Source organism: Aulonocara stuartgranti (genome assembly GCF_965226115.1).
Source record: "Aulonocara stuartgranti genome assembly, chromosome: 1".
Classification (NCBI taxonomy): Eukaryota; Metazoa; Chordata; class Actinopteri; order Cichliformes; family Cichlidae; genus Aulonocara; species Aulonocara stuartgranti.
Genome location: NC_138939.1, coordinates 11,431,453 through 11,451,468, shown reverse-complemented (window position 1 = coordinate 11,451,468; position 20,016 = coordinate 11,431,453). Strand labels below are relative to the sequence as shown.

At 40.0% G+C, this 20,016-nt stretch overlaps 2 protein-coding genes across 7 annotated transcripts in view; one reads left to right on the top strand and one right to left on the bottom strand.

Moving 5' to 3' along the window:
• Window positions 1-20,016, bottom strand: part of loxl1 (lysyl oxidase-like 1) — a 301,527-nt gene that overhangs the window by 135,204 nt on the left and 146,307 nt on the right. For 3 of the 6 annotated variants that reach the window (XM_082536005.1, XM_082536006.1, XM_082536007.1), the window contains 4 exons: window positions 12,194-12,437; window positions 11,714-11,801; window positions 4,054-4,181; window positions 434-518 (listed from right to left, as the gene is read on the bottom strand). In XM_082536005.1, the coding sequence (XP_082392131.1) occupies window positions 434-518; window positions 4,054-4,181; window positions 11,714-11,756 (256 nt within the window). In that variant the 5' untranslated portion in view covers window positions 11,757-11,801; window positions 12,194-12,437. The remainder of the gene's footprint in view (window positions 1-433; window positions 519-4,053; window positions 4,182-11,713; window positions 11,802-12,193; window positions 12,438-20,016) is intronic. The other 3 variants (XM_082536003.1, XM_082536002.1, XM_082536004.1) reach the window with 1 other exon arrangement.
• Window positions 4,134-20,016, top strand: part of insyn1 (inhibitory synaptic factor 1) — a 44,569-nt gene continuing 28,686 nt past the window's right edge. Inside the window, exons 1-2 of the mRNA XM_082536223.1 lie at window positions 4,134-4,714; window positions 5,260-5,635. Coding sequence (XP_082392349.1) covers window positions 5,492-5,635 — 144 coding nt within the window. The 5' untranslated portion in view covers window positions 4,134-4,714; window positions 5,260-5,491. The remainder of the gene's footprint in view (window positions 4,715-5,259; window positions 5,636-20,016) is intronic.

Below are 20,016 nucleotides of genomic sequence, written 5' to 3'. Positions count from 1 at the left end.
AAAATTATTGCTAGGGAATGGAGGGTGTGCAATCAGAAGCATAGAGGGAGAACAAATACCATACAGATCAACAAGGTGATAAACAAAGTTACTTTTAAGATTTTTTCAGTATATGTATCTTTATTAAACTTAATAATATGTAAGTATATTTTCTAGTCAAAACACTTTGCCATCCAAGTTTTTGATGGCTTGATAGTTTTTTTGGCCACAACTGTTTGCACATCTGTTACCTTTTGGGGCAGTTTTCTCTGCAGATGTTTTTCATTATGCAATGCAAATCTTTTTTTCCCAGAGAGTGCTAGTGTTTTATCCAAGATGGGGTAGCCTATATGTACTTGCAGTATTATTGTGTAGAACTGTAAATATGAGACCAATTACAAGCCAGGACAAAGTTTCAAACAAATATGGAAAACTGAGGAAACAGCTAGCCTACCTCTATCCAAATGACAGTAAGTTCTTGAAGTCTCTGCCAATTTCCTGGCAACCTCAAGGTGATGACAAGACTGCCAAGACTGAACCTGGCCAACAAAAAGAAACAATGCATTTGTTTTTTGTGGAAATCAAAGAAAGGAAAGACAACATATAATTTCTGTGGCACTGGTAGGTTGAATTCATTATTTTAGAATATAGCCAACCTCTCTGTTTCCTCCGGTTATATATTTTACTCCAAGATACTATAGTATTCCTCCTACCTAGACATCCAACTGTAATGAAGATATCAAATCCCCTCCACAGCCTGAAAAAAGCATCTTGAGTCTTTTAAATGAGAAATATTTTGACTTTACTGGTTTGGAACTTGTTTGGAAATACACAATGCAATGCAAATAAAATTTCTCCTGGCTTCATTCTTATGGTTGGAAACTATTACTATAGTTTCTCACAGATACTACCCACTCTGCTGTTTATATATGTATTTGGTGTGTACGTTTGTGGGTCTTTGCCTGCACGTATTCGTGTGTATCTCTGTGTATATGCATCTTTGTGTTTGTCAGCCTGTGCCCAACTAGAAAAAAATTACGTTCCATAAAACGTCTCTATAAACGGCATGGCACAATAAATCCAAGGCAGAAATATTAAGTGGAACCAATATTTTGCTGGACTCACTCCAGATTTCTAGTAAAACTCACAACTTGTGATGATCTTAGCATTAAAAATATATATTTTACAGGGGGGAATAATCCAACTCCATTCCAGCCAAGGCATCATTGTCATGGAGCTATCTGCGTTGTGCACCTGTGCCTTTCTACTGAGAGGTCATTAGTTTACATTCTCTCTTTTAGGCACAGCTCTATTAAATACACCATGCATACCCAAGCAAAAAAGGATTTTTGCAATGTCACGAAGAAAGAAAATGACTGGGGGGAAAAAGTGCTGCAAACTGTTGCTGTGTTCTAAGAAGGAAGCCTCCCATATGTGCAGAGAAACGAAGCAGTGAAGCTACAAAGGAAACATGCTCAAGGACACCTGTTCGTTGCAGGGAGCAGTTTGTGAGAAGCATCTTGTCTGTGCAACACTGCACCAGTCATGTGTGAATGAAAAAAGAAAAGGAACAGGATCCACTCCCTTATCGCCTCATGGAACCACAATGTACTTTTGAACGTGATGACATATTAAAAATTTGATGAAGTCCTAGGATGACACAGCGTGACTGTGTACTTAGGAAAGTATAATGCAGACTTTGAAGCATTTCTTTATGACATTATTTTTAAGCCAAACTACATCACTTATTGATCAAAGAAAACAACAAAAGATAATTAATACTGTAATTAGGATTACAGCATCAGCATAATGTCTGTGATGCTGGTACTAGAAACCACAGAAGACTTCAAAACAAATTCCTCTGCATGAAAGACCCAAGTACCCTGAATCAACTTGGCTTTTCCCATGACAGTTATACCAAAGAATGTGAAGCCATACGAGTATACTGAACATAGCAGCCTATATATACCAGTATAGACTGAAGAAGTCACTTGGATGAGCGACAAAATGTTTCTCCCACTGAAAACGCTGCGTCCAGATGAACAGAATCAACTTTTGGGGCATACTACTGTAGGTGGAAGTGATAGGGTTGAGTTGCTTGTTTACTGTAAGGCAGGTGTGTGAAAACAGTATCGACACTATGATTATGATGACTAAACTAACGTTATATGTTAGAGGTTACATTAGCTAGCTATAAAAACAAAATAAAAAGATTGAGGACAACATCATTGCATACAGCTAATGTGGCTTAAAAATGCTCTGTAGACACTGCAGCTATTATCACTTTTTTAAATCAGCGTCACACAGTCACAGCTGATGATTTTAATTATTTTTTTAAATATAGTTGCTCTGGTTGTATTTCCATTCAGACCTTATGTCTGAACTCTAAAAACAATTACCAGACCTCTGTGACCACAGAGCTATATATCAGCATCTGCACAGAGCCTCTGTCTGTTCGCCACAGCTATCTGCCAAAAACTGCATTTTCAGGAAGCTGACATTTTCAATTGGCTTTTAAAATATTAGTTTCATTTTAGGTTGATTCTGGTTGTGTTATGTGTGGCTATGCATTGTGTAGAAATATAAATTTTGATAAAGAGGACAAGGGAGGGGGAAAAAGTCAGCTTGGTCCTCCCTTCCTATTTTTGTCTCTCAGCGAGATGAGGTCATCAAACACCAACCTGCTTTGTATATTAATGATGCAACAGCCAGGGTTCTTTGGACACCCTGTCCCTGGAGACTGCTTGTCTGGCAGCAGAGGAAGACTTCATCTTGATTTAAGAGAGATAACACCCTCGACAGAACTGTGACAAAGGCTAGATAGGCAGTGTGAGAGGAGATAGTGAGGGAGTGTCGACACCAGTAGAGAGGAGAAGACAGGACAGGAGGGAGGCAGAGGAGGGACTGTGTGATACACTGTGCCTTTAAAGCACCAAGCCCCTCCTCCACAGAGCCAAGCAGAAGAGCCGAGTGGTGCTGGCAGGAGCCTGAGCCCAACGATAAACTCTGGCATCAGCTTCCCTTCATCCGGCAGTGAGCGAGGACACAGTGAGGGCGTAGGGGCAGAGGGACAGGGATGGAGAAAGAGTGACAGAAAGAGAGGGAAGTGTGAGAGAGAGGCAGAGAGAGACAAACCAGGCCGATAGACAAAGAGGGAGAGGCTGTCATAAGAATCACACAGCTCCTTTTTCACAGTAGCAGCTCAGTTGATCTGTCTGCTGCCTCCCGATGCAGGCGAATGCTGAAGGGGATGACGGGTGGTGTGTTACGGCAGCATAGCTATCTGAGTGATGGTAGCGGCCGCAGCAGCATCACAATCCGAAGCAGGGGCTCTTCTTGCCACTCTGGCTCTTAGTCATCTTCGGCGTCCGCTCTCCCTTCTCAGAGTGCTATCAGGGCCATTCATCGTTCCCATCTCATGCCTCCTGCCTCCTCCTCCTCCACAGCTTCATCCTCCACTTCTACTCCTCCTCTGATGAGCCACAGCCTCAGAGTGAAATAACCCTGCTAATAGAAGCTTCTCCCTCTGTCAAGACAGTAAGTACGGGAGGAGGGGGGAGAACTCTGTGTGTGTGTGTGTAAGGGAGAGAGGGAGTGTGTCTGCGTGTGTAAGACAGAGAGGAAAAAGAGGGAGTGAGAACGGCAAGAAGGAGAGAAGATGTTGGTGTGTGCGACACAGGGACTTCTAAAGAACCAGCAGGTTGTGTGTAGCTTCAGTGATTCTGCTGTGCCTGGACAGTAAGCTCTGGGCATAGCAACAGCAAAGTGATGCACAGAAAAGGTGAGTAGGTGTGCGTCCCAGCGGATGTGTGTGAGCGTGTGTGAGCGTGTGTGAGCATGTGGAGGTGAGGCAAGTGCTGCTGAAGTACGAGATGCATTCTAACAGAAGCAAGAAATAATCAACGCAGTTAATCCCTGACCATATCTGAGTCTTATTCACCCGACTGATGCTGCTTTTCATGCTGCTATGATTTAGAGCAAGCTTTAAAAAAGAAAAGAAGACGAGACATGAACGAATAAGTGATTGCTTTCCTTCCTGTATGACCAGGTGCCATGTGTGATTGGCCAGCATACCCTGTGGCAGTGGCATCGCCCTGGATTTGGCGAGAAGCTCTCCCCCCTGCTTGTTCTCTGGGGCTCCTTTGGGAAGCTTTCATGGGATTTATCTTGTCCTGCTGGATGGCACGGCGCTCTCTGCCTCTCTGAAAAGAGTCCACAGAGAAAACATACATTACACGGATAAGAAGTAAAATAATTATCCAATCACAGCACAAGCAGGCAGACCGGGTTCCCTTAGCAACAACTGAAGGAGACGAGAGAATCCTTTTCTCTTTCTGCTCCTTTGGTTTTTGGGCACACCCCTGTGGACAGCTGTGGGTCAGTCTTTTGAGAAAGGACTTCAAAAACATTTTTACATAAGACAAGCTATCACCGAAATTCCAGAGGAAGGTGCTCATTTGCCTTCAAGTCAGCTTGTTACTGTGTCTCATTGGCACAATGAGTTTTTTGTTATGCCTCCACAAATTCGCATCGCAAGTCACACTGCACTGGCTTAGAAATCACTTCATTTTGATCCCACGCCACCTGGAATGAGCCCTGCATTTTGGGGGAGATTTGACACTGTGTGAAAAGACCCACTTTTACATTTCTCCCTGTCATGGACAAGAAATGAAGGACAACATGATTAGGTCATCAACTGCAAAGAAAATGGATGAGAAGCAGAGTTTATTTTGATGTGAGTTTCTACTGAGAGTCTTTTTTTTCCTCAGAGGAGGTTACACCACACTTGACAGAGGAATAATCTCTTTTTTAAACAGGAGCTGTCCTTTCTGTCTTTTAAACAGTAGCCCTCACTAATGGACTATTTTTAGAAGGCAAATCTTGGCCCGCTACCAATAAAATAGAACACGATCATTTTGAGAATCGAGCCACTGCTGGGAGTTTTCTTTTTCTATTTCAAAAAGGTTATCGTGAACCCTTTTCCTGTTTTCACTTTTGTATGTTAGCCTGCCATTATGCCACTGTGTTTTACATGTAAAAAAGAGTGTTCAGGACAAATGGAAGAAAGAAAAAGTCTTTTCCCTGTATAGACAGGCATTTTAAATAGCATCTCCTTGAGAACAATTTCAAATATATACACTGACACATGAGATGAGTTGGCTCAACATGATTATGTAAGAGTTTCATACCAGCTTTAGCCCATGAATTTTCCCTCTTCTTTTTCGATGGATTTACAGCATTTGACTTTTCCCATGCTCCTTTTCTCTTCATTTTTGGAAGTGTCTTCAAGAAGGCATGGATGCCAGAGTGTGACCCTGTGCCGAGAGTGCTGGCGAGGCAAGGTGTTTTGGCTGCCGAGGTGCTTTTAAGATGTTGAGGTCTCCCTGCGTGGCCGGGGCCCCTGTTCGGATCAGTAGCACTGAGGCTCCTTGTAGCCAAAGACATGGACCCCGACTCGGCTCCCCCACGCCCTCAGCCTGTTGGCCACTGGCTCCACGTCACCCTGTAAAGGATGTCCCTCAGCAGAGCTCCGGCCCGGGACACCTCTGAGACCCCCAGCCCGAGAGAACGCATCCGCAGCCACATGAAGATGGTGATTGATCAGCTGGAAGGAATTCTCAAAGAGCTCAAGGATGTGGCCAAGGAACTCCGGGAGGTGAGCATCAAAATAAGTTTATAAATATCACGCTTTTTCATTTAGAGAGGACTATAGTAAGGAAGACAAGCAGGCAGGGAGATAATGGGTGCCAGGTGGGCGTGCTTCTCTTGTAAGCTGCATTAAATTAAGTGTAAAATTCTTTTTCTAGCATAGAGATATTGATTAAGATTTGACAGTGATGAGATCTAACTTTTCTGTGTGTTTGTAACAAAAGAATGTTGTTTATTACAACCACACCAAGGCTTTTCTGCTCTTACAATAAGCCCACAAGAACACAGTTGCTTATGGGCAATTACAAATGTCCTTCATGTGTTCACTGGCGTCTTGTGGGAGGTACAGTAGATGTGAAAAGCTGCTGAAAAGCAGCAAAGCCAGGCTGAAAGGAAATACAGACACAGGCTTAGATAAGATACATGACTTAGCGCTGCAATAGTTACATAACCATTTTGTTAAGAATCAGCTGGATTCTTACTGTATTTTTGAAACTGCCATGGTAACACTGTAATATGTGCATTTTAGTGTGTGTGCGTGTGTATACGCCACAAGGTCTGAACAAGGATCTTCAAAGAGACACTGTGAGTGTTGTTATATGCACGTACAACCACGTAGACTTAAAAAAAATCTGCGTGATGTTTGATAATCAGTAGTACATCTGTTTATGTGGGAAATCTCTGTAGGATCCTGCAGTGTCCTCAAAGATGTGAGCTCTTCTTGGAAAGCTCTTCTGCAGAAAGAGATGAAGGCAGATATAGACAGAGACAAATGAAACCTCAGTAAACAGTTTTGTCCGACCCATTCCATATCCTCCAAGCTCATGACATGATTAGCCTCCCACCTGCTTCTGGGATCGACACGTGTGTCTAAATGTGTTAAAAAGGCAAAATGGTGGATGTTGGTGCATATAATCACCCGAAGAAGGAGGGGGTGTGGGTGGCTATCATAACTGAGTTCATCACCCCACAGGAACCTTTCCCCCCCACATTCTCCCTGACTCCCAGCTCTGTCCTACTCACTACGCTCTACTTTATGTACTTGCACAGTTGGAGGTGCAAGGGCACCGCTTGCAGTGCACCTTCTCTCTGGTGAACAACAGAAGTCGGCCCATGAGCAGAAGTGATTGATGGTTATGGGACAACTGCAAGTGGAATAATGCTGGCTGGAGCTATTTATAAACAAAAACACAGGCTGTGCCTCTGCCAGCTCCAGTGCATATTACCATTCTTATCCCAGACCCCATTAGAGAAGGCTCTGCAAAGTGGCTCAAATGTCATTTTTTATTGGAAGAGCACATTCCCACATATTAAAATGGTTAAGGAATCATATTAACTGAAGTAGCAACTGTGATACTGGTATAAATATCCTACAATTAACTGACCTTTGGGGTGGGAGTCTGTATCAAAGGGAAATGGAGAAATAGAATCAGTGTTGTGCTATCAGATGCATGGAAGCCTAATGTTCCACAAAATCTCTCATTCTTGGCCACATGAAAGGAACACTATAATAGACAACAACTGTCATATAAATAAATGATGAATTGCAGTGTGAATGTAGTGAAATAAATAACTCAGTGGAGGAGCGGTAATGACTGATTATCACCCACAAGGTCTTTGGGGAGCTGAAGAAAGAGCTCTGAGGAGTTAAAGCTGACATTCTAAAGGAAAAAGCTGCCCAGATATTGGGAACCTACGAGTGTGTTACTAAACTTACTTCACGGTACCGCTTTCAAAGCTCAAGATCACATATGTACCATGTCACTGTGCCAGCTGGTCAAAAGCTGAAACCAAGAAGCGATTAAAACATCTAATTTTAACACATTATTAGTCACGTTGCCAAAAAAAAAAAAAAAAGAAAAAAAAAAAAAAAGAAATCTACCTACATTTAATTTTCTTTTCCTCCATATTGCCTGCAGTGTTCATTTAGATCATTTAGTCAATGACGTTAAATGTCACATGAATTAAAACACTTACTTTTGGGAGGTTTTCTAATTATACTGTCTGGATTTTAGAGTATTATGTACCTACAGTTAAATAATGTATCCTCTGCGTTTTTAGTCGATTACGGTAAAGTAAAAAAGGAGAACACTTTCAATACTCTATATAAAATAAGATGTCAAAAGATGTCAAAAAAGCACAGAGGAAAATCCAAGAAAAATTCTAAGGGGAATCTCTTCGAGAACAATATAGGTTTTCTTTTAAAAATAAGTATCACTGCAGAATTGTAGCCTTCCACCAAGAGACGTCATCACCATCTAGGTTCTCAACTCAATATAACACTAGATAATTGGCACGAATAAACATCCATTAAATTGCTGTTTAAACACTAAACCCAGTCAATGTGCTGTTATACACGAGGAAAATAAGGCACAGTTTAAAAATGACTCAGTGCTTTTCTCCACCTTCACTCAGTCTTCCCACGAGTGACTACCATTTCTCATAAAGCGAGAAAAAGACTTAACATGGGGTCACTTTTGGGTCTTACTGGTTTTGACTTTCAGACCTCACCATCCCCATCAATAAGGATTCTTTCAACAGAGGATGTGCTCAACATCTTAAATGACAGCAAATATAGGTTCGCAATTGTTGATACAGTTTGAGCACCCATACAGCCTAAACAAACTCACCAAGTTTAATGTAAATCCGTATTATGCAAATTTACAGTATAGTAAGTGCATGCCATTCAGTTTTTTTTTATTTGTTATGAAAACAAAATATTTCTGGAAACAAATTTCAAAAAGATGGAGCTATTTCAGGAAACTTTCAGGAAAGACTCAATGATTGCTAAATTAAAAAGCAATCTCAAGCAAATTTTCATATAAAGGCATGCTTCTGCAAAATCTTCACACAATATACAGAATTCTTCTCCACGCTAGTCATTTGGCTCAAACATTAACACTACAATCACCTTTAAGTCATACAAATTAAATAACATGGCAGCCAGTGAAAAAGCACCAGCTGCACACAGAACAATACATATAGTTCCTCAGATCTTGTGTTAAACATTTTAGCAAACCATGCCATATGGTTATATACTCACATAAATATAACCGATTATGATAATACTACTAAAACTACCCATAAGCACATTCCAATATAACCGTGAACTTATCCAGTATAAATTCTGAATAATCCTAGTGTACATAAAAATGTGATTATGGTACAAATCTTGAAATTGGAAGTGTGTAAAACATCAAGGTTTTCCTTTCCATGCTGCAGCAATGTCTCAGGCAGCAAATCTTCCTCACATGTTGAAGAAAAATGTAACACGGAGCACGAGTAGTTTTTCAAGATTGCTCCCTTCAAAAGCCTATTACTGTCAACTGCAGCCTGTCTTACTTGTGAATCCCATTAAGGCTCCATGACAGGTAAAATGAAAAGGACCTAAAGGAAGGACATTGGAAGGTAATATACTGATAAACTACTCCATTTGTAGTAATAATACTGGCAGGAGTGGCGAGACTAGAGGAAATAATTCATTTGGATATCATGTCAACCTTGGACTTTTTGCGAAAATGGCAGCAAACAGAATGCAAAGTAACCTCTGAAAGTTATTGAGTTCTAACTTTTGCTCAAATAAAAATTTTAAAAGAAAAAAAAAGGCAAATATAGAAATGCAAATGTTAGAGTGCACCCGTGAGGGTTATTGGAAAAATTGGGAAATTGGAGATTAAAATTAAAAGAATTTAATGAAGTGCTACAGAAATAAAAATGAGGCAGAGGAAAAGTGTATTGTATTTGTTTTAAATGCACTTATGTTGGTACATGTATTTTGACTTTTGTTGCCATGACGTCTGCCATGAGTCACTCTTGGGAATTCGATTTTTGGATAAATAAAGGACTAATAAAAAAGCACCAGTGGCATCAACTAACGTAAAAGGTTTTGGCAAATTATATTGAAGCTCAAGATATTTAAACACAGGAAGCTAATCAGGAAGAGAGCAGAGAATATAAGCTAGAAAAACAGGCAATTATCAGAAGGATAACACATCCAGAGAACTGGCCTCGATCAGTCAGCCTTTTCAGAATCAGAATCAGAAGACTTTATTTATCCCCAAGGGACAATTAACAAACAACAGAGCAGCATAGCGTTGAAGATAAGGACTATAAGAACAGGCAATAAGAGTGATGGTAGCTTTTGGTAGCTTTATGCATATGTTCATGTAATGCTTAAGAGCGACTAACTACCCTGAAGGAGGAGGACAGAGGCAGCAACAAAAGGCAAGCGTCAGGTGAAATCTGTGTACTCCAAATGTCAGCTTTTTTTCCCCCCCAGTGATGATGTATTAAGTAACAGTTCCATTAATGGGACTGGTCAATAAGCCGTTTCAGAATCTTATAATAAGGATTTCAGTGTGTCATTAAAGGCTCCAAGTGACCAAAAACAAACAAAAACAACAACAAAAAGCAGTCATCACCGTTTTTCCTTGTGATTAGCACCAGCATCTTTTACTTTTTAATTTTTGCTGGTTTTTTAACAAGAGAACTTGTGCTCAACAAGCTAAGTTCGCCTCTAAATGGCAGATGCATGCGGCACAAATGGGTGGTCTATTTAATTTCTATTCATCACCCAATACCATCTGCATGATCCCTCTGGCCTGGCTGTCAAATCAAGACATCTGTGCTAAAATGGAGTCTGTCAAAGAAAACTGCCATGTAAATTATCTGATCGGGAAGGCTACTATATTGTTTTCATGTGCGAGGCATACGTAAATGCCATGTTATTAAAGCCTGGTGTGGATAGTGAGGTAACCAAGCACCTGGCCTCAGCCTCAGAGCCATCTGCCAAGCCAACAAGCCAGTTGTGTCTCCTGATCAAGTCTGAAACCAGTTATGACACATGTCGAAGTGGGGGTGGGGGCACAGTGCCCCTCTGCTGAAGCTACCATGCTCAGCGCTGAATGAAATCTGTTCCAAACCCAGAGGCAGCCCAAGGGAGACTCAAACCAAAATCAAAGGGCCTTTTTTTCTCTTTTTTTAGAAGAAGAAGAAGCCATATCCTCTTCTCACTCTGTTCCCTCCCCTGCTGCTGCTGCTGCTGAGCAGAGCAGGGAGCAGAAAACTGCTTAGCAAGAACACTTCAACATTTAACCATAAGAGTGGCTCTTGCAATCACTAGCACTTTAACTCAGTGAGTAGAACAATATAGAGGACAGTGGTAAACACACTCTCATACCATAACATTGTTGAGCCTATTACTAGAGAATATTTGCAAAATTTAAGGGCATAGCAATGGCATTAGGAAATCCCTGTGTGGAAAATGGGCCACTGCAGAGTGATGTGATAAAATAGATGAGTTCCATTTATTTCCAAATTTTAGATCTGACCCCAATTGACACGTGTCTAATGAAATATCTTTACAACAAATTAAAAAATATAGCCGTAATGATAAATGAAATCTTGGGAAAATTCAGGATAATAACTAAAATGTTTTTCTAAGACATCCATGCCATCGTGCTGAACTTACTACAGAGCAAAAACCAAAAAAAACAGTCTATTTCTATTAATACTCATGATAGCTAATCAACTTGGCACGTGGATGGGATTCATTTTGTTTGTCCAAACAGACGCCTACAATAAGAAATTACAATGTAATAAGTCACAAAGCTGTGTTCTGATGTATCATTTTCCACAAAACAACCATTTTGACTTGGCTTACTGCATTGTGGATTTTACTACCCAGTTAACCACAGCCCAGTGATCTCCACTGAGGATGGCCCAGCCTGTTCTCCACTACAGAATCCATTTACTTTAGATTGAGGCAGGGTTGGGCCAAGTCTCTGACATGTGAACATGCCGACCAGCTGCTCCTTGCAGGTCAACGATACTCAGTTGCCAACAGTAAAAGCTTAAAAACACACAGAGAGAAAAGTGCCCTTCAACCTGACATACCTGGGCCAAAGTGTTTCATCTTATTAAAAGCCATTTGGAAGAAATGACAAGTACCCGCCTGCTGTGTCTGTCAATTTGTTCTTCCTTGACTGACCTCTTTTGTGTGTGCAAATTAAATTCCTAAATTAAACTTGGTGACGTGCCTCCAGCAGAGTTCTCCTTGCTCAGGAAAACAAGAAAAAGCAGGTACCTTTTTTTCGGGCTGAATTCAGAACACCCTGCCATCTCCACATCTGTGTTGCTGCCTTGAGCTGAGCTCCCCATGAGTTTGTCCATTCCTGGAAGGAAGCAAGGGTTCAATTATTCTCAGGACTGAAGAAATTGCTCTTTTGGATTCAGTGAAAAACCAGATCATCTGCTGACTGTGTTACAACCCGGCTCGAAATGACCGTAACAAGAGCGGGGTGTCCCGCGACTTCCCACGCCCAAACAGACACAGCATCGGACTTTTAACAATAATTTATTCACAGCAGTGGCACTCAGTACACGGTAGTGGAAGTGTATGATTTCAGGGTGAGCTAAGGCCAACACAACAAACAAAACCCAACCTAGGCTTCGGTTCCCCTTTGACCTGTTCAAGGAAAAGAAAACAAAGAAGTGACACAGTCTGACCTCCCTGGTCAAAGTACACAGGAGAAAAGAAGGTTTCCCAAAATAATCGGCAGCTCACCCCTACTTGATCCGCACTTCACACACATGCCCGACTTTAACTAAGTGGCTGCGGCTACGGCTGCGGCTGCGGCTACGGCTACGGCTGCGGCTGCGGCTGCTCCGTCTGGACCTGAGGCAAGTGCACGGGAAGTTTTCCACACCCCCCACACCGCAGCTCTTCAGTCGTCCTTTTATAGTTACGTCCACGGCAGGAACCAGTTACATCAGGCCATTCCTTAGGTCCACCAATCACAGCCGAGCCCCTGCACAGGTGAATTTGCATACACACATTAAGAAACAAACCAACAACACGCGCACGTAACAATTGGCTGATTTTAAATGAATTCGGATATGTCCACAGTTGTTAGCAAGTGACAAAAAGATCACTGCTTTAATAAAAGGACATTACCTTTTGTTTTTAGTTTAATTGCACGATCACAATATTTAAAAGTAAGCGGTTTTGAGAACTGCAACGGGATCAAAGAAGGAAAGGACTAGTGGTAAACAATGTGTTAAGACTTAAACGGCATCTAACCTTGAGAGCTGTGGAAAGAATAAAAACTGCACCACGCAAAGCATTCCCCAGAGACTCTTTTACCTAGCTCTGCTGTGGAGCTCCAGCATTCTTTCGGATGCAGGCCCAGCATATTGACTAGCCCACCGTGCCTATGAGACCCACTGGATTAGTTGGCCCTTTGAGCTCTGCCTCCCTCCATGAACCCTGCACTCAGCACAGACTGTAATGAGGGCTTTAGGTTTGACCTCTGCTGAGATAAACACTCCAAAAATTGTGCTTGTTGTGTTCAGTGATTTTTATCAGCTAACACACCTACTGTGGGCTAGTTACAGTGAAAATTTTTACCATGCATGTTTGTACTTTGTGATTCAGCCACAAACCCTTTTGCTTGTCCCAAGGCAAGGATAGAGCCGAACAGGATGAAAAAAGGGTGTTACAGGCAAAGCAAAGAAATACTGAGGGGAAAAAAGAGAGAGAAAGGGAGAGATGAAGGGCGGATGGAGATAACGGTTTCTCCTGCTGCACAGAATTGCGATAGACTGGGTGGAACAGCTTAGATCAATTGTTGCAATTGTGCTCGTTCGTGGGCGTGTTTAGGATTGTTTTGGCCTATCTCTGTGCTGTGAATAAAACCAGTAGACTGTAGTTAATGGTGTGAAAAATGGCATCCATCGAAGTGCACAAGCAGCCTCCAAGAATAGCTACATCATTTCATTGTGTCAAAGCATACTGTATGCAGAGGGACAGCTTTCTCTCCATTAGGCCATCAGATTGCGTTTTACTAAGGTGTGGATATGTGATTTTATAACTGTTGAGATACACATAATATAAAATAAACCGATTACTATTATGATCAGATTTTGAAGAGGCGCTATATTTTTCTCTATTTCCATTGCCTGTAAAAACGCTCAGGGCAGCATGGACCAACCCACTCACCAGCGGTGCAGCTTAATCCAGCTACAATCTTTGGAACTGTGTTATACTGAGGGATCATCAGGAGGCTTTTTTTGTCATTCCTTTTATTTTTAGCCATAGTCTGTGATGCATCGTAAATCAACCCAGTTTCGAATGAGATTGTTCAGTTTTCACTAGCAGAAATAGCTCAAGTTAGATGGCACACTACTAAGCAACTGGACCATTTCTAAAGCCTTTCAAGGGCTCAAGTCTTTACACATCCGTCCTGACACATAACACCAAACAGGTTCTCTCAGATAACACACAACAGGTGTTTTAGTGCTGTTGATATTCAGCATTTCTGATATTTCCACCATAGGAAAATTATTGTGCATCTGGTATTTTGTTATGCATGTTAGAAAATCCTGCCAGAAACTGTGTGACAAGTTACAACAGTATGACTCACTTCTAATTCTGGCTTGGCATGTGTAATGTTGCACACTGTCTTAGTATAATTAAAAATGTGTTGTTTACAATATAGAGCCAGAATGCAGCTGTGACAATGCAATTGGGTGTTTTATTTTTAATCAGTATCAGCTATTAGTTTGTAAAGCTATCTAACTTGATTTTTTCATGTGTACAAATATCAGAGGGACAGCTCAGGTTGAGCAATTTGGAAACCAAGTTCTGGAGACAAGACTGAGGTGGTTTGGTCATGTACAGAAGAGGGAGAGACGCCAGGGAGAAGGAAAAGAGGAAGACCACAGAAAAGAGTCATGGATTTAGAGAGAGAGGTACCTGCAATGGTTGGTATGATAGAGGAGGATGCTAGGGTTACATGGCTGCTGTGGCAACAAGGTAAGTCAAGAAGAAGATCCCTACTTGACTTACTAATTAGTCCAAAAGTAGCATTTTGTACAGTGGAAAGTTTACTGAGCAAAGTTTTTAATTGTAAAGTGCTCGAGCAACAGCCCACTTAACTGTATCACTCAGAATGAATCATAATAAAAAGGATTCTAAAATTTGGCAGTAATCTGTCACAATTAAACAAATAAGGTCTTGCACAAAAAATAATTATATAAAGGAACATTTATCATATTCAGGGACAAGCCAGTGTTGTCTTTACTTCTTTCGCTCTTTTATATAGTTGATGAATTTACACTTTGTGAGTTTAAGAAGGATGAAAGTCCTCTGGTAAGGTAAAGCCAGGTTTTATTCTCCATTATCCCATAAACACCTTTATGTGATAACTTGTACAGTTTTTAGTATCACAAAACACAAATGGTCAATTATTCTGTAAGAAAGTTATTGAGTTATACATTAATTTTGAATCTGGCCGTTTTATTACCATTCAAACATAAGTTTCTGACAATATGTACTCAAGTGTATTTTTTTCCACTATCTTTTTGTTTTTTATATTGCATATTTTTAATTTCATTACTATTACACAAAATAACTTTGGATATGTGATGAATATAGGTACAGAACCTGTAGAGAATTTTCTGGGGATAAATGACGGCAGAAAAATTACTGCTTCAGTACTATGATAACAGAGTGTATAAAAGAGGCATGTCTCCTATCGAAGGCTCAATTTGGCTCTTGAAAAGCATTTTGCCAAGGCAACATGAGAACACTATGGGAGTAAAAAGTCACTGAGGACACCATGTGCTTTTCCTCAACAAAACTACCAGACCCATTTCTAGCAACTGAGTATTTAGAATAGAAACAATTCCTCACTAAACTATACAATTAAAAAATGCTATGTTACTGTGCAATGCAGGCCTTATGTTCTTTTGAACATACACAAAGATCTGTTTCTTTTACTGATACAAATCACAGCAGATGTGGTGTACTATATACAGTAAAACAGATTACAAATACTATTAAAAAACTAGTTTAAATTCTTAATTCAGTGTCTGCTCAACAGGGAAATTAAATTACATCTTGAAAAATGTTCTCAGAGAAACACCCTTATCCTTTTTAATGTTTAAACACCTCAGCTACTTTATTTCCCCCAACGGCTAACTAGAAATGCAAATGTTCTTGAGGGATAAGCTTATGCCTAGTGTCATCCTGTTTGGTTCTTTCATGAAGTTCCTACCTAAAATGGTTGGTTTTAGTCGATGTTTGTCTCACTTTGGAAATGCTTTGTTTAAATTTGAAGTAGAAGAGCTTGTTAGGGGCTTTTCACAGTCTGAGAGTAGGTTTTTCTTTAGATCAGGATTTTAGTGGCCAGTTAAGTTTGTCTGGTAAGGTTGAAATTTAATTTAAGACTCGTAACATTTACTTCAAGTAGATTTTTTTTTATATTGTTTCCACTGTTTTGGAAATTCAGCATAAAACTGACACAACTGTGTGTGGTGGCAAATAGGATTAGCTGAATTTGCACTCGGTTCTGTGATTGCAAGATCACAGGCTCTGGGAATAATAGGAAATACAAAGGTAACACACCTTGCAATGTGTGCATCGGAACTCTACAAATACCATAACATTAAATTCTCTTACTGGGATTATTTTGAATCCCCTAATTAATGCCAACTAGCCCAGGATCCATTTAACATCTAAATGTCATTAATTACTTCACGTTGTAAAGAGTTGATCTGTCTGAATATTTAAGCAGGTGGCCTACAATGTCTGATGCTATGCTAATCTCCATTGTGGACCTATGCAGAACCTTCTTATCAAATAAATCTCAATTTTTTTGTTTTCATTTAGTATGCAAGTCAAGTTTTATATTTCACAATGAGAAAGAATGCAGATGTCTACTGACCTTAAGTGATGTGCAGTTTTTGGGATGATATCATTACCTTCCAGCTACACAGTGCTCCAAGTACTACAGAGCCAACCATATTAATCATCACAAAAACAGTGAATCCTGCAAAGTTGCCTCATAGACATCTTTACTAAATCTATGAATCACAAAATCTAAGCATTCATATAGAAAACAAGCCAAGCAAAACAGAATGACACACAGATCTTCATCAAGGCGTAGCACCTGTCCACTCAGGGAGCCTTTTTGCATGCTGAGAGCTGAATGAATTAACAAGTACTTAAGAGAGTCCGTGTGTATGACTCTACATTCCTACATTAATGCGTTTTTTTTCCCTCTCTACTTCTTTGTGTATTACATCTTTAACGGTTTTGGCGAGGTGGCTAGTTGTTGGCTTGCATACCGGGTAGCTGGTATTAGGTTTTGTTGCGGATGGTATCCAAAGGGAAGCCATCTATCCAACATAGATTGAGGCTTGTGCCAGTAAGTGTTGGTGGAGCAGGTGCTGAGGCTGCAGGTGAATAAGTTGGCCATGAGAATGAGTTAGACTTCCAGAATAAATTCAGCTCTTCTGTGATAGAAGAAACACTTTGTTCTCTGAAAAGCAAGATGTAATGGCAGGTCATTACATCTCGGCTGTCTCATAATGTTGGTAATGTTAACACATACTACAGTCATTCTAAAGAACAGCACCTTCAAATCTCTTTAAATTCAATGCCTTCAAAAGCAGCTCTGTGTTTTTGGAGCCGTCCTCTGACTCTGTTTCTCTCATTGCTTTGCACTGGCAGCTCACACTGACAGAAGCACGGCATGGATGGCTGCCACCACTGTCATTGTCAATAGCATGACAACACACTATCTAATGCAGGGCAGGCAAAAATGAAACACGCACAGCAGAGAGGACAGGCTAATTATTCAGACACACAGCTAAGAGCAGAAGGGGACATAACTTGTCAACAAACTGTTTGGGTGATTAATTTTTTTTTTGTCATCTGCGCAGTCACCTGTGTAGTTGGCGGTTTACGGTGATAAGATGACGAAGAATACGGACTTTTATGCAATGCAGCAAGGTGTAAGAGGGTAAAAATATAATGAGTCTTAAGTCTGCTGTTATTTTTAAGGATATTGTCTGGCGAGGGGACTGCAGGTTTGTGTGGGCTGTGAGGACCATAAGTTACAAGGTTCTGATTAGAGAGATAAACACTGGAAAAATACTCATTATGATTATGCAAAAATAGATTAAAAATAACAATTATGTGTCTGCTCTATTTTCATAATTGTGCTATGCCAATGATATATTTTCATACATTTTTCATGTGAAAAAACCCCATATATATTAATTCCTAGAAAGAGGTTAAAGTAACAGGAAGATTAAAAGAAATATAATTTTTCCGTGCTTTATATCCAGAACCCAATTTTAATAAAATCGTGCAAATACTGAACCTCAGCCTTTTTACATGGCATCAAGCAAACTCACATTTGTAATTATCCACAGACCCAATGTCTGCATTATGTCAAATGTTTGACTATAAATAAAAACGTATACACTAAAGGACAACAAAACCCCTTTTTGAGAAAGGTGGGCACAGTAATCATTTGTTGTAAGCATTTTTATTCTTTTATGTCATGGACTCTTTTTTGATACAATAATGCTCATTAATGCATTTTTATAGAAAATATCTTCTGTCTCTTGCCCTGAGCAGGATTCAAATGATCCGGCGCTTCATTTCAGTGTGAAATAAGTAACAGCTGTGTTGTAGTGTCACATAAAGAAACTGTTTATGGCCACTTGTGTCTCCAGTGATCACTTTTTTTTATTCAAATCTCTGGGAAGCCCTTTCTGTTGTAAAATGACTCTATTATATACAAAAACTTTCAGCCTCATTAGCTAGATTTGTAATTGCATGACCATCCAGCTATCTAAATTATTACTTAAACCATTAATGCATTTTAACATCTCTGAAATAAGGATTTGGAGAATATTAGGCATATAATCACTCAATGAGGTATCTTAATTTAAATAACTTAACAAAGAAAGGAATAAATGCTAACGTTAATGAGAAGATGCTGATTAGTAGTACATAGAATACATATAATGTCCCCAAACTAAATGTTACTAAATGTTTTACATGACAAAATGAATTCAATAAGATCTTGTGCTCTCGGGTAGTCAGGTAATTTAAAAATATTTTCCCAGATATTATATATTAAACTGAAAAAATTGTTGCTGAGTGCATGGGCTGATGTAACCCATGCACTTATGCATGCTCCAATAGAAAAACAGTGAACCCTTAATAACAACAGCTGCATTTTAAGGTCTTCTGGATGACTAAGTGTACTGATTTTAAGATAAAAAAAAAAAAACAGAAAAGCCACTTTAAGATTTTATTGATGTGATGTTCATCTTGATACCTGTCATTAAAGCTTGACTGGCTGACTGACTGATTAGCAGGATTGTACTGACCTCGTGTAATTAGTACTTTCATTTATTCTTTCAGCTTACACTGAAAATACATCACACAATATAATCAAACCCTCCACCCTGCTACGGTAGTCCATGGTTAACTGTGGTCATTTCATTAGAGAATTCATTATGCATGACAAATTCATATTCATAAACACCAACTCAGGTGTAAAGCCATACATAACACATACAATACATTCACTTTGACACAGTAAAATCTATATTTGCATGCTGTGTGTGGTAAGGAATGTAAAAAAAAGAAGAGCCTGACAAGTAGACCCTCTCTGCTACCCTCAGTTCAACTATGAGTCACAGTTTTGAGGCTTCTAGTCAGACATACAAATACAGATGGAAATCAGATGGTTGGTAGAGATACTAAGAATGACCTTTTGGCTGGAAGAAGATATGGACGGGTTTTGTTAAGTGTTAAGTTACTAAACCACACTTGCTGCTATGGTGACATATGATGACAATGAAGAAATGTTATATCCTATATTTAATCCATTCTGCGGTCTTTCTTGAAAATAAAAATGGTAGATTTATAGTTTAGTCATTAAAACAGTATGATTATCAATGTGTGGACCAGTGTAAAAAAATCCTTACAATCCATGTGATCAAGGACTAAACCTGACGCTCTATTCGCGTCCATCGCGTTCGGTGTGAACACACCGTAAGGGTCAATCATGACTGGAATGACTGTCATACATTTTTTTGTACTACCACATAAATCGTAAAGCTCATTCTGCTGCTTGAGGTTTATTACCAATTCTGTGTGCATCTGTGAATTCCCAAAAGGCAAACTACGTGACTAATTGTCCTAATGTTTAGAGGCCGTCCTTGTTTGGCTTTAGAGCCATTGATATGGATTGTAAGGAGGTGGTGAGGAATGATCAAGCAGAGTTGAGCTGCACTGATGACCTCAGGAGCGGCTGCTAAGGTCATAGCTGAAATTATAACTTCTAGAATCAGCTGTTCATTTTTGCAAAGAGGGCAGCTTGATGGAGTGGTTTGCCCAAAGTCAGGACTTTCAGAGTCAGGTGAGGGTGAAGACACAGGTCACCCGTTGGTGGTTTTGATTGGGGAGGCATCTGTCAGCACAAAACAAAGAAGACGAGGATACAGAACAGCACAGCATCCGACGTCCAAAACAGACTGTATAGGGGTCTGTCTGTGGAGAGAAAATATTTACAGACTAAA